Source organism: Aotus nancymaae, unplaced genomic scaffold, assembly GCF_030222135.1.
Source record: "Aotus nancymaae isolate 86718 unplaced genomic scaffold, 86718_ANA_hifiasm-v0.15.2.pri h1tg000062l, whole genome shotgun sequence".
NCBI lineage: Eukaryota > Metazoa > Chordata > Mammalia > Primates > Aotidae > Aotus > Aotus nancymaae.
This window is the reverse complement of record NW_026988476.1, coordinates 22,827,968-22,843,163: the sequence shown is the minus strand read 5'-3', so window position 1 is coordinate 22,843,163 and position 15,196 is coordinate 22,827,968. Positions and strand designations below refer to the sequence as shown.

General features: G+C 37.8%; 1 protein-coding gene across 1 annotated transcript in view; it reads right to left on the bottom strand.

Annotated features, from left to right (window-relative positions):
• Positions 1-1,829: 1,829 nt before the first annotated feature.
• Positions 1,830-15,196, bottom strand: part of STYX (serine/threonine/tyrosine interacting protein) — a 32,145-nt gene continuing 18,778 nt past the window's right edge. Inside the window, exons 10-11 of the mRNA XM_012451040.3 lie at positions 8,343-8,436; positions 1,830-6,042 (exon numbers count right to left, since the gene is read on the bottom strand). Of these exons, the coding sequence (XP_012306463.1) occupies positions 5,969-6,042; positions 8,343-8,436 (168 nt within the window). The 3' untranslated portion in view covers positions 1,830-5,968. The remainder of the gene's footprint in view (positions 6,043-8,342; positions 8,437-15,196) is intronic.

Genomic DNA, 15,196 nt, shown 5'->3' with positions numbered 1-15,196 from the left:
TACCAGTGTTTCTCATCGCTTTGACTCATGCCACATCATCTGGATTTTGGATTTCCCTCCATGCAGTCAGCTATATAGTTGGCTTTCCAAAACAACAAATCCTTCACCAAGAGTGCACTACTTACCTACTTATGACCTATCCAGACGAACTGATCTGTCCTTAGTGAAAAGCAACAAAGCTAGTTCTGTCTTTTCAGAAGTCCTACTACACTCTTGGCAAAGAGTAGTTTTTATCAGGTAAATTCTGGTAATTAAAAACATGTTAAAAAAAATTAGCCTAGTAAAAGGCAAAATTAAATGCTTGTTTACCTTTCTTACCACTGAACAATTTGAGTTAAAATCGTTAACAAGGATGGCATGTAAGTAAATCCCTTTAAGCAGTGTTCCTAAGATCATCTCTTAAATCCTCCCATAGGAAATAGAATTACAGGTAAGGTACACCATACAAAACTTGTCATTGAGGACAATGGTGATCTGTAGTTTTAGTTGAGCATGTTTATGATTTTTGAAGCCATTTGGTGAGTAAATGTAAATACGAAAAAATGCTATATAAAACACTTCTTATACTTCTTAACTATTCCTTGTGGAGCAGGACTACTCCACAGGCAGTGTACCCACAGTAGCCTCTTTTTTTTTAATTCTTTGAGACAAGGTCTCACTCTGTTGCCCAGGCTGGAGTGTAGGGGCACAATCACCATGCACTGCCACCACAATCTCCTGGGCTCAAGTGATCCTTCTACTTCAGCCTCCCAAGTAGCTGGGACTACAGGTATATGCCACCATACCCAGCTAATTTTTTTGTAGAGATGGGGTCTGTGTTGCCCAGGCTGGTCTCAAACTCCTGGGCTCAAGTGATCTCCCGCCTCAGCCTCCCAAAGTGCTAGGATGACAGGTGTGAGCCACTGCACCTGGCCCACATTTTTATAAGAGACAGTATCCCACTCCGTCACTCAGGTTGTAATCCAGTGGTGTGATCATATCTCACTGCATCCTCCAATTCTTGGGCTCAAGCCATCCATCCTGACTCAGCCTCTCCAGTAGCTGGTACCACAGGTGTGTGCCATCCATCTGGCTTTAAATTTTTCTGTAGAGGTGGGGTCTCACTATTGCTCAAACTAGTCTTAAACTCCTGGGCTCAAGTGATCTTCTGCCTCAGCCTCTAGAGTATCTGGGATTACATGTGTGACCCACCGGGTCTGGCTGTTCACATTTTTGAGCACTATTTGCTTATGAAAAGATATAATGAAGGGGTAGCTGTCATTTTTACTGTGTCCCATGTTTTTTATATTTTTGTTTCTTCATCAGCTAAGATGCACTGTTTTATCTCTGAAATCTGGATACATTATCAATGGTTTGTCATAGTTTTGTTAGCAATACATTCCCTAAATGTAACTATTTTAGTGGTGCCTAAAATAATGGTATAGTTATGAAAGGATCTTAGATTTATGAAGCACAGTATACAGGTAGGCCTAATGAGGGAAGAAGTTACTATAAAAGCAGGAAGTATTTTTTTTCTAATGACTGAAAGCTGTTCTATGGATGACCTACCCTTTCCTTTAAACACGAATTCTCTCACTTCCAACTCCAAACTTGCACAACTAATCCTTAAAAATAAACCTGAGTTGGAATTTAAGGCTTGCCTGGACTACAGACCATAATTTTTCTTGTGTGCAATCACAGTTTTTTAGAGGATACTCTTAAGTGCTTCTCAACATTCAATGTTCATTCACTCTTAACTCAGAGGAATAAAATTGGGTTACTTTTACCCACAGATAACAATCTAAAGAAGTTTTGAGGTATAAGCAGCAGTATGAATGAGCTTTGCAATATTCTGGAGGTATAATGGCACAGCAGTTTTAATACAACCACCAATCTTCACAAAATAATTTTAATACTTTGTGCCTGGGCTAGCAGCATCTTGCACTGTGACATTCCTATACAGACATAAGCATTTTATCCAAGTACAAATGTTAAAAGCAGAGTAACTTAAGCAATTGTATACACAAAGGTATATAGACACTGTAAGTTATTTTTCTTCTTGAATCATTTTTGCTGCATAGTAAATTGCAATTACATGTCAGTATAATGTTACTGATCTAGAGAATACACTTTGAACTGTGAGGTATGGCAACTCCCTATGAGAGAGAGCTAACATGTAAACCTGAATATTTTGAGTGATTTTTGTTTTAGCTGCCACAAATGGGAAAGACAAAAAAAAAAAAAAATCCAGCATTCAAAGACTCTAGAAACTTACTTTTCTAATCAATTTTTTCACAAACGGTCTTTCAGTACTTATCAGCTATTTTCTAGCATTCCCTTATTGGAGCACTGGTGAATGAAGAAGGAAAAAAAATACTGAGGTGAAGCTATGTTTGTTATGGGATTATGGATTCAACCAGTTATTAAAAAAAAAAAAAATCCGCCAGGTAACTGCTCATTTACTTTACATCAAGTTGAGATCTTGGTATGTGTATCTCAACTTTATAATTCAAGATTGCAGTTAAATATTCCTAATTCACTTGAATTACCATATTAATAAGATAATTAGAAACCTTATATTTTCTTATTACGGACATGCTTAACATTTTCTGACATTACTTCTAAACTCAGATGAAGCAGTTAAGTGGTTGAGTTGGTAGCAAAAGCTATCACAGTTTAACATTTCCACCAAAGAGTAGATACAAGTAAACAAAGGTCACTGCTGTTTAAACATCTAATAGGTAAGAAATTAACATGAACCAACTAACTGAAATTAGAATACTGCCATTCCAAGTTTAAATATTTTCAATATTCAAGTTTCATATTTTCAACATGGACAGTAATACAGTTTCCCTATGTTTTGATGTAATTTCACTATAAATTATGTGCCCAGATAACACTTTTAATGTTGGAATTGGGTGGTCACTCATACATTATTTAAATACTCTAGAAAATAAATCATGATTGATTAAATCTATCATAGTTAACTAACAGAAAATATCACTGGTAAAAAATCACGGAAATTGACTCAAATAAAATAAAGAATAGGAAGAGCTACCAGAACTACTTGAACATTAGATGGACAGACAGATCCAAGAAAAAACAAACTTGTAATGTTCTTATATGAAAGAATAAACTTTATATTTTATCTACATTAATATTATACTTGGCTGGCACAGGGGCTCACGCCTGTGCACTCTGGGAGGCCGAGATGGGTGGATCACTTGAAGTCCGGAGTTCAAGACCAGCCTGGCCAACATGGTGAAACCCCGTCTCTACTAAAAATACAAAAATTAGCTGGACAAGGTGGCATGAACTATAATCCCAGCTACTTGGGAGGTTGAGGCAGGAGAATCACTTGAACCTCAGAGGTGGAGGTTGCAGTGAGCCAAGATTGCACCATAGTATTCCAGCGTGGGTGATAGAGCGAGACTCCGTCTCAAATGATAATATTGTACTCAAAATGATAACAGTCCGTTTTCTCAGTGTTTGTGAGAGACTATAATATACAGTGCTGGGCAGGCACTTCAGTGACAACATAAAAATAACAGTGGATAGAAAAAGTGGAAAATTACCAGCTACAAATTATCCATAACAAAATCTTTTCTTTTGGCCAGACTACTAGAGAGGAGATATGTATATTTATGAAATAAATTTTTAAAATCTAAACTTACTATTATGAAGATTCTTTTAAGCGGTGTTTCTGTTTAAATGAAGCATCAGAGATTGTTATTACACTGTAAGAGATCTTTGCTGATTGCCCAATAGTGATCTATATACAGGAAAGCTGTGTTATCTGGAACTTTATCAACTCGAATTTTAGAACATCCAATGCAAATCGTGACTCCACTAGACCATTGTACACCAAAGGACCTAATCACAAAGCAGAACACTGGACGACAACGGGATTAACAATATGCTGTTTTCAGGGTAGTAAGATAGGAGAAGGGAAGGGGAGGGAAATCAGAAGAGGAACATCACCTGGGTAATAGGAATTAACTCTTAATTAACAACAATTTTAACTAATCTCCACTCTTCCCACTATGCTGGATAAGAAAGCTTTTACTGTATTATCACATCATAGGGAGGAAAGCAAAGCAAGTAACTTGGTGTTAATAGGTTACTTTGCATAGTACCTCCTGGTACCAAGGGAACAAAGAGAAATCATTCCCATTAGTAAAGCACCTCAAAAGAGGATTGAGAAAAGTTAGATACAAAGGAGTTTTGTTTGTGCTACCCAAAAGTCATCAACTATAAAAAGTTAAAAACACTCCTCTCTTCCCTTACAGACTTAAAATAGCAAAAATTTTTTCTTAGAACAATTTTTATACACACAAACTAAAACATGGAGAGTCAAAAATCCATAAAGTAACTTGCTAAAGCAAATTATGGGGCAGACCTGGACTGAGTGTAAAGAATGGATTAAAATGCTAATTTAAAATACTCTAGTCTCCCACAAATCACCTTCCCCAAAGAAAAGCTTCTGTATGAGCCAGAACAATTTCACAGAATCATTAAGACAACATAAAAGGAAAGAGTAAACATTCCATATTCCAAATAATTTACTAATGTTTCTTCCAGCCTCATACTTTCAGTTTAAAGTAATTTATAGTTTAAAGAAAAGAAGGCTGGGCGCGGTGGCTCACCCCTGTAATCCCAACACTTTGGGAGGCCAAGGCGGGCAGATCACGAGCTCAAGAGATCGAGACCATCTTGGCCAACATGGTGAAACCCCGTCTCTACTAAAAATACAAAAATTAGCCGTAGCCCGGTGTGGTGGCTCGTGCCTGTAGTCCCAGCTACTCGGGACGCTGAGGCAGGAGAATCGCTTGAACCTGGGGGGTGGAGGCTGTGGTGAGCTGAGATCATGCCACTGCACTCAGCCTGGCAACAGAGCAAGACTCTGTCTCGGGGGAAAAAAAAAACAGAAACAAAAACAAAAAAACAAAGAGAAAAGAAATCACAGAAAAATGTTAAGAACTTTTCACTGTTCTACATACTAATTTAGAGGTCATGAGGATTTTATTTTTTTAATAATGCAAGGCACTTTTCTTTTTTTGGGCTTCATTTAGAAAAAAATAGTGCTACATTGGTTTATTAGATTCTATTTAGAATCATTTTGGACAAAAGGAAAAAGGGCTGGACAACTCTGAAAAGAACAAATACAACATATGGCTTTTACGCCAAAAAAAATGCAAAAAGGAAAGTCACTTGAAAATCTAACACTATCCTTGTTTTTAAGCACTTGGTACTATAAAGCAAAACATCTTCCTTTTATCATTGAGACTAGTTTTTTTTTTATGTAGAATAAACAATTTAGGAAACTAATAGGAAAGGAGGCAATAATTAGATCATGTTAAAGTAAGGATAGCTGATTAGGGTCAAGATTTAAAGATTATTAATAAGGGAACAAGAAGTATAAAAAATAAAATAATTAAGCTATTAAGTCATACTAAAAAAGAAATGTGGCAGATTCCTGCATTTTGTTAATGTTTCTGTAAGAGGCCCCATCATAAAATTGAAGCGTAAAATTATGTTAAAAATGTAATATATAGAACAGAAAAATGAATTTTTAGCAAATCTTAGCAAATTCTTTTGTTATAAATTACCCAAACTTTATAAACAATCCCCCCAAACTTGCATTTTGTTTAAAGTAATAACTATATCATACAAATAAATTTCAAGTATGAAAAGTGCATTATTGCAGTAATACCTCTTTGCAAGTCCAAAATTCTTGGTTTATAATAAAACTCGTAAAGTGTTTCTTTCTTTTTTTTTTTTTTTTTAAAAAAAAAGGAGTAAAACCATCAGTGCCGTCTATTGCAGAAGTCCAACATCTTAAGATGTTGCTCAACAAGTTCCAGAAGTATGTCTGGAAGCAACATGTAATTCAAAAAAAACTTATGTTTTTAGCATTTTACATTATAATTGTCTCTTGTATTTTCTCCTTCCCAAAAAGAAATTCACACTCTATAATGCTGCTCTTCAATCAGCCATTCTGTGCAGTAGCCACTTGCATGTTTCCAAAATCATCCTCTTCTTCATGTGTTCTCTTCAAACTGCCTAAAAGTTATTGCATAAAGATAAAAAGGGCACCATAAAATAAATTCATGTTAAAATACTACAGTGAGTAAATTTTTTTCATTAAGTGATCATGTATACACTATGAAAATTCTACAACTGAATTAATAGCAAAATTTAGTAATTTCCTGTTATAAATTACCTAAATACTATAACTTTTTAATCTTCATGACAAGATATATTTTCCTTCTCAAATATTAAGTATGTCTTAGGTATTGCATACAAAATAAACAATAATTTTTGAAATAGTGTGAAACTAGACCTTTTAAAGAGATAATACATAAATGTTTAGTTATCAAGTTAATTGCTTTTTAGGCATCATAAACATGTGTCTTAGGGCATAAAATTTAGGAAATTAGTCTTGTATTTGTATAATTTTTTGTAGATAATCTTTTTGCTTTCACAGAGGCTGTTATGAAGAGCAGTTGAAAATATTTTTCCACTGAAGCTATGGAAGTCTAGGCTAGGAGAAAGGGAGGCATGTAGCATATAAAGAGATTTTCTTTTATCTATTCTTCACATCAGCATCTGTTAGGTACAGAAACCTCCCACATAGAATCAAAGCTATCTCTATATCCCCAAAAGTTGTAAGCAAGAAATTAGAATCTCAATGGAGGAAACCTTTAGGGAACAGTTAAACCTCAGAGGATCTGCTGTGTCTTTTGCCTAACAATGGCACAATCTTAAACTTATGCCCTACATGACTGTTACATCATGGTAATAATAATGTTAATTTAGAGGACAGATTCTAATATGAGGTTAATGTTTCACATAAAATTTATAAAATAAAAATATAGTATCAATACAATTGAATGAGGTAAAATATCCTAGCCCTTAGGCTAAAACCAGATACTGTGATTAAGTTTCAGATGAAGTGCTATGCTTCTGTGGGAACTCCAAATGACTAGGGAGGAAGAGTGCAATAATCATCATATCTTTCTGAGGAAATGACATATGAACCAATAGGGAGACTAAATGTGATGCATTTTAGGTGGGGAAAAGAAGACACACAAAGGAAACCAGTAGTTGTTTTCTGAAATGCCAATATAAAGAGGAACAATGAGAGAAAGAATCTGAAAAATCAGAAGGGCCTTTACTACATATGGCATTCTATAAACTTTTGTAGGAATGAAGCCAAAGGAGGCTTTGGCAAAGGAAATACATCATTATTAGAAATATCTTTCATGGAAATAAGTCTGGCCACAATGTACGGAACAGATCAAACAACAAGAGTCTGGACAGGAGGCAAATTCAGACCTGAACTAGATTGAGGACACTTTTAAAAAAAGAAAGGAATATTAACAATACTGACAAAACAGACCCTATAGGATGTGGAAAGCAATTATTAATTAGATATGGCAAAGGAAAGAAAAAAGACAAGGATAATTAGGAAGTTGAACCTTGGGGGTGAATATACAGTCGTATTACTCGCTATAGGCAGTGCAGTATAGTACAAAAAAGTTCTATACTTGTGGATCAGATCACCTGTGCTCAATTTCCAGGTCAGCGCTAACTAGGTATAAAGTTGTTCTTACTACCTTATATAACTGTTGGCTCAAAGGTTGAAACGAACTGTGGGGTAAAAAAAGTGGAAATAAATTAAAAATGACTTGTGTGCTTTGGTAGGGGAGAAACAAAGGTGATAAAAATCAGTAGCAAGGTCTTGGGAAAGGAAGATTTTTGACAGCATGCTTGGATTAACTTTGAAAATAAGGGGCTTAGGCTTAGGGTACTTCTGAAATAGCAACAGAGGGAAGAAAGGATGGAAATATTGATGGCAAAGAGAAAAACAGCTCACATTAGCCACCCTACATGCTGTATTAACCACCCTTTACTTTTAATAAGATCATCTAAGCTGCCCAGGCTGGAGTGCAGTGATGTGATCTTGGTTCACTGCAACCTCTGCCTCCCGGGTTCTAGTAATTCTGCCTCAGCCTCCCAAGCAGCTGAGATTACAGGCGCATGCCGCCATACCCGGCTAATTTTTTGTATTTTGGTAGAGACGGGGCTTCACCATGTTGCCCAGGCTGGTCTCGAACCCCCAAGCTCAGGCAATCCACCCACCTCAGCCTCCCAATATTCTTCTTATTTTAATCTTTATAACATGGATGTACTACTAAAGAGACTTAAGCTTATTATAATACAGATTTATTCGTTATAAAATGAAACCTTTTGAAATAATCTTAAATAGTTTAACAAGTTTTCTAAATAATTTAAATTGTTCAGTGTAACTTGTAGCAAGTTCTCCACTAAATTTCTCCAAAAAAGAAAAAAATCCTTACCTGTGGTACCAGAATGAACAGATAATGACCTTTCTATCTGGAGTGGTGACATCACCTGTATTGTTAATTTTGCTAGGTAGATGGCTTCATATTCCTAAAAAACAAAAATATTAATTAACTTGATTATACATTTATATTCTTGGAGACCCAAAATAGTGATTAATGTATACACTGTTGGTATTTTTCATCTAAACTGAAAAATTTGGTGCCATATTGTTTAAAGAGAAATGGAAGTTTAAAATTCCGTCTCATAAATTCAGAACTACTGATTACTACAAATCAAGTCAGGCTAATACCCTGCACTAGGGTACTGCACATTGAACTGCCAGTTAGTATGGCATTAGCCATAATGACCTCTGACTTCATCTGTTTAAAAAAAGCCCCCTCAAAGAAACACTAAAAACCAAATTGGCAATCCCAATAGTCCTCTGCTTCTAGTTATAGACAGAAGAATAAAGGCATTTTTGTTTCTCTGTTTTCTGAAAACAAAGAAAACATTTGATGAAACCAGGAAAAAACCATTACCCTGAAAATGAGAATAATGAGGAGAAAAGGAATTGATCACCAGCTAGGTCAGGACAGTGGTTACCTTTACAGAAGGAGAAAGAGATTTGTGCTTGAGAAGGGTCAGAAAAAAAGCATTTGGAGTCCTGGTAAACATTCTGTTTCTGGACTTGGTCAATAGCTACATGGATGCTTATTTACATTTTATGCATTTTCTATATGTGTATTATAATTCCACAATAGAATTTTCAAAAAAACAGAACCATACTAAGCTAGGCACAGCAGATGCCTGCCTCTGTGGGCCAGAGTAGGTACAGTTCACAGCTCACTAAAAAAGGTGACAGACTTAAGATAAAACCAACAAGCCCTTGCATGGTATGACAAAGTCAGGAAGTATGAGTGGCCTATGGGAGAAGGTGGGACATATTAAGGAAAATGTGAACACCTACACCTGCCATTTTTTGCAAGCAGCAGGCTCTAAGTATGGTAAGGTGGAGGAGAAATTTGGTTGCATGTAGCCAAACATCAGTTGATCTTGGACATCTAAAAGTAAAGGCTAAATCAGCAATTCTAGCCTCGCTATTCATGAGAATCACCTGAGGCACTTTAAAGCCTATAAACCCAGGTCCCACCCTCACAGATTCTCATTGCACTGGCATGGCTAAGGATTCTCCTGGTGATTCTCACATGCATCAGTGTTTATCAATTTAAACAAAATAAAGCTGTGACATAAGGAGCTCTGTTTCTTACTCACTGGGTCATGCCACCAAAGGAATCTGGGAAAATTCAAGTTGGCCGTCTGCCTTCCCAACCACTCCTCTGGCCCCTTTCCCACAATTTTATTCTTGGGTTAAAAAAAAAATAGCTGATCTAAGATGAATACCTCCAGTTCAAAGATGACCAATTATCAAAAAGGAACCAGTGTAGGTCTTAATCAAAGATTTTGCAAGGAATAAAAGAAAAGCAACAGTATAACCAAATGTCATTTTAAAAATGCCATAAAACTTGTATCATGAAGCAGATGGAAACTATGAACAAATTAATCACAGAAAATACAGCACTTATGGAACAGAAGGTTTGCATTCCCTCAAAATTCATACATTAAAGTCCAAATCCTTAATGTGGGGACTTTGGCAGGTGGTTAGGTTAGGATCAAGCCATAAGTACAGCCCCTATGATGAAATGAGTATCCCTGTAGGAACTATGCTCCCACCTAAAGCCACTTACACTATTCCTCTACTTCTAATGCTTTCCCCTAAATATGTGCATTTCTTCTGGTCTTTGCTCAAATATCACTTCCTCAGTAAGCCCATTTCTGACAACCCTTCTAAAAATGTAATTCTTGTCCCGCCCTCCTTACATGGCCTTATTTTTCTTGGATTCATTACTTCCGACCTACTATTATTTTGTCTGTTGTTTGATTCTCCCACCAAATAAGTTTCATGAGGTTAATGATTATTGTCTGTTTTGTTCTCTGCTTTACTGTCAGTGCCTAAAACAATGCTGAATAAATATATGATGAAACAATGCAGCATGGGACATGGAAAACAAACCCGAGAAAAATCAAAGGGAAAAAAAAAGTTGAAAATAATTACAGAGAAAATGGCAGGCATCAAAGAAAAAAGGGAATTAACATAAACTCTACCAGGGTGATAGGTATACTAAAAAGAAAAAGAAAAAGAAACAGAACAACCAAAAGGGCGAATACACAATAGAAAACAAATTTCCTGAAATAAAAGTAGTCTTGAATTTGCAAGTGGTAAGGGCATACTGTGACTCAGAAAAAAACTGATGTAGAGCCAACAACAAGATATATCTTGGTATAGTGGCTCATGCCTGTAATCCCAGCACTTTGTGAGGCCAAGGTGGGAGGATCGCTTGAGCTCAGGAGTTTGAGAGCAGTCTGGGCAATATGGCGAAACTTCATCTCTACCAAAAATAATTTTAAAAACTTAGCCAGGTGTGTGACTCATGCCTGTAATCCCAGCACTTTGTGAGGCCAAGGTGGGAGGATCGCTTGAGCTCAGGAGTTTGAGAGCAGTCTGGGCAATATGGCGAAACTTCATCTCTACCAAAAATAATTTTAAAAACTTAGCCAGGTGTGTGACTCATGCCTGTAATCCCAGCACTTTGGGAGGCCAAGGTGGGCAGATCACCTGAGTTCAGGAGTTCGAAACCAGCCTGGCCAACATGGCGAAATCCTGTCTCTACTAAAAATACAAAAATTAGCCGGGCGTGGTGGTGGGCACCTGTAATCCCAGCTACTCAGGAGGCTGAGGCAGGAGAATCGCTTGAACTCAGGAGGTGGAGGTTGCAGTGAGACAAGATCGTGCCATTGCATCCCAGCCGGGTGACAGAATAAGGCTCTGTCTCAAAACAAAACAAAACAAAACAAAACAAAAAACTTATCAAGGTGTGGTGGTGTATACCTGTGGTCCCAGCTACTCAGGAGGCTAGGGTGGGAAGATCGCTTGAGCCCAGGTCAAGGATACAGTGAACCATGATCGCGCCACTGCACTGTAGCTGGGTGACAGTGCAAGACCCTTCTCAAAAAACCAATACACAAAAAAAATCAGGATACACCTTGATAAGGCATCGTATGGTCATCCAGACCAGGGGTCCCCAACTCCTGGACTGCAGAGTGCAATTGGTCCATCGCCTGTCACGAACGGGCCACACAGCAGGAGATAGACCTGAGCTCTACCTCCTGTCCGATCAGCAGCAGCATTAGATTCTCACAGGAGTGCAAACCCTATGGTTAACTGCGCATGCGAGGGATCTAGGTTGCATGCTCCTTAACCAATGCCTGATGATCTGAGGTAGAACAGTTTTGTCCTGAAACCATCACCCCTGCAACCCCATCCACAGAAAAATTGTCTTCCATGAAACTGGTCCTTGGTGCCAAAATGGTTGGGGAGTGCTGATGTAGACAACCCTTCTTCTGACACAAATAAATTCATCTCAGGGGGTAATTTCAAAATTGGTCTGTCTTCAAATTTCTCAAAAACAGCACTTAGGCTGGGTGCAGTGGCTCACACCTGTAATTCCAGCACTTTGGGAGGCTGAAGCGGGCAGAGCACCTGAGGTCAGGAGTTTGAGATCATCCTGGCTAACATGGTGACACCCCGTCTCTACTAAAAATACAAAATTAGCTGGGTGTGGTGGCATGCATCTGTAATCCCAGCTACTTGGGAAGCTGAGGCAGGAGAATGGCTTGAACTATGGAGGTGGAGGTTGCAGTGAGCCGAGATCATGCCACTGCACACCAGCCTGGGCAACACAGTAAGACTCAGTCTCAAAAAAAAATAATAGTATCAAGTCCGTGTACAAAACCACTAGAGAAAAAATATTAAATAAAAATTTTGGGCCAGGCATGGTGGCTGTAATCCCAGCACTTTGGGAGACTTAGCCGGGCAGATCACCTGAGGTTGGGAGTTCGAGACCAGCCTGATCAACATGGTGAAACCCCGTCTCTACTAAAAATACAAAATTAGCTGGGTGTGGTGGCACATGCCTGTAATCCCAGCTACCCAGGAGGCTAAGGCAGGAGGATCACTTGAACCCGGGAGGCAGAGGTTGTGGTGAGCTGAGATCACACCATTGCACTCTAGCCGGGGCAACAAGAGTAAAACTCTGTCTCAAAAAAAAAAAAAAATTATATCTAGCCACTGTCATTCAAATATAAGGGCAACAGACAGATACAAGAAAAAACAAACTTATAATATTCTTATATGAAAGAATAAACTTCATATTTTATCTACATTAATATTGTACTTGGCTGGCGCAGTGGCTCACATCTGTAATCCCAGCACTTTGGGAGGCCAAGATGGGCAAATCACCTGAGCTCAGGAGTTCAAGACCAGCCTAGCCAACATGGTGAAACCCTGTCTCTACTAAAAATACAAAAATTATCTGGACAGGATGACATGTGCCTATAATCCCAGCTACTCAGGAGGCTGAGGCAGGAGAATTGCCTGAGCACAGGAGATGGATGTTCATTTGAAGTGAGCCAAGATCGTGCCACTGCACTCCACTCCGGCCTGGCTCAGACAAAGAAAGAAAAGAAGTAGGGAGGGAGGGAGGGAAGGAGGGAAAGAAGGAAGGGAGGGAGGGAGATAGAGAGAGAGAAAAAACTTCAAAACTCTAAAGTATGTATCAGAATTTGGTATAAAATAAAAATGATATTTCAAATCAGGAGGCTACAAATAGATTTCTATAACATAAAAAGAGCTCTTACAAACTGGTGAGAGGAACACCAACAAATGATTCACAGAAAAATAAATACAAATAACCCAAACATGGGAAACTAAATCAATGGGAAGCAAATTAAAGCCCTAAGGAATTGCCAATTTTACTACCATAACAGCAATGATCAAAAAAATCTGATAAAACATTTTTGGGCTAGGAGTGGTGGCTCATACCTATAATTCCAGCACTTGGGGAGGCCAAGGAGAGTGGATCACCTGAGGTCAGGAGTTCCAGATCAGCCTGGCCAACATGGCAAAACCCCATCTTTACTAAAAATACAATAATCAGTCAGGCATGGTGGTGCACAGCTGTAATCCCAGCTACTTAGGAGGCTTAGGCAGGATAATTGCTTGAACCTGGGAGGTAGAGGCTGTGGTGAGTGGAGATGGCGCCACTGTACTCCAGTCTGAATGACAGAGCAAGACTCCATATCAGAAAAAAACAAAACAAAACCACTTTTGGCCACTGTTGTTAATTAGGGTAGGAGGAAACAGGCACTCCTTGTTTCCTGGTGATATAAGTTTACATTATTTCACATCTATCAAATTTCAAATGCACTGGATGGAACCCAGCAATTCCCCTTCAATTACCTTACAGGTATATTCACACAGGTATACAAAGATGTAGCTATCAGGATCTTTCCAATATTCTTTATAATCATGAAAGACTAGAAATAATTGAAAGGTCCTTAAATAAGAAACCACTCATAAAATTGTGAGAGATCTATAATTAAAATATTACACAGACAGAGTTATTTCTGCTGTTATAAGATAATCTTCAAGACAAACTATTAAGGAGACTTACCTTACACTGTATTCTCTTTAGGTACTGCTCAACTTTTAATTTTTTTTTTATTTTTTGAGACAGAGTCTTGCTCTTTCACCCAGGCTGGAGTGCAGTGGCCTGACCTCTGATCACTGCAATCCCCACCCCCTGGGTTCAAGCGATTCTTCTGCCTCAGCCTCTCAAGTAGCTGGGATTACAGGCATGCATCTCCAGGCCCGGTTAATTTTTTGTATTTTTAGCAGAAATGGGTTTTCACCATGCTGGCCAGGCCGGTCTCAAACTCCTGACCTCAGGTGATCCACCTACTTTGGCTTCCCAAAATGCTTGGATTACAGGCATGAGCCACTGCGCCAGGCCAATTTTCTTACACATATGCATATACTTCTCTTTGAAATACAAAAATTAATTTTAAAAGAGAATGTTTGTACACATTTAAAAATAAGTAAGAGTATAAATGGATTGTTTGTAACACAAAGGACAAATGATTGAGGGAACGGCTATTTTGTTTTTCCATCATGTGATTATTACACATTGCATGCCTGTATCAAAATATCTAATGTACCCATGACTATATAACCTACTATGTACCCACAAAAAACAAAACCTTAAAAAACATTTTTTAAAAATAAAAATAAAAAAAGAATGCAGGCTCAACACAGATGCCACTGTTTCTCTTTTGAATGTAGTAAAAATGAAAAGTAAATTAAACATTAAAATGAATTTTAAAACTTGGTAACTACAACAATATATTTTTTAATAAATATTCTTGATGTCAAAACAGGAGCTTTATTCCTGCATAACTGGAAATAATTAGCCAGAGCACATTCTGTAGCCTATGATTTTGCCTCTTGGAATAAACTGAATAACCTGGTCTAATCAGACTAATTCACAGGTTTATTGTCTTTCATTGCATCTGCCAGACATCAACAAAATATGAAACAACATGGAAAAGATAAATATAGAATAGAAAAAGCTGTTATAGTTAGTATACTTAGAATCAAAACTCTCTTATGCTCTGTGATCAAAATAAAGAAAAAAAATAGACATTTCTAACACCAATTATTTTACCTAAGTTTTGATAATGTGTCTTTAACCCTTTTTGCTTGGTAATGCCAGCTTTTTAAGAAAAAATTTTTTAAATTTTTTAGGGCCGGGGTCTCACTCGGCGTCCCAGGCTAGAGTGCAATGGCACAATCACTGCTCACTATAGCCTCAAACTCCTAGGCTCAAGCGACCCTTCCACCTTAGCCTCCTGAGTAGCTGAGACCACAGCCATGCACTGCCATGAATGGCCAATTTTTTTCATTTTTTTATTT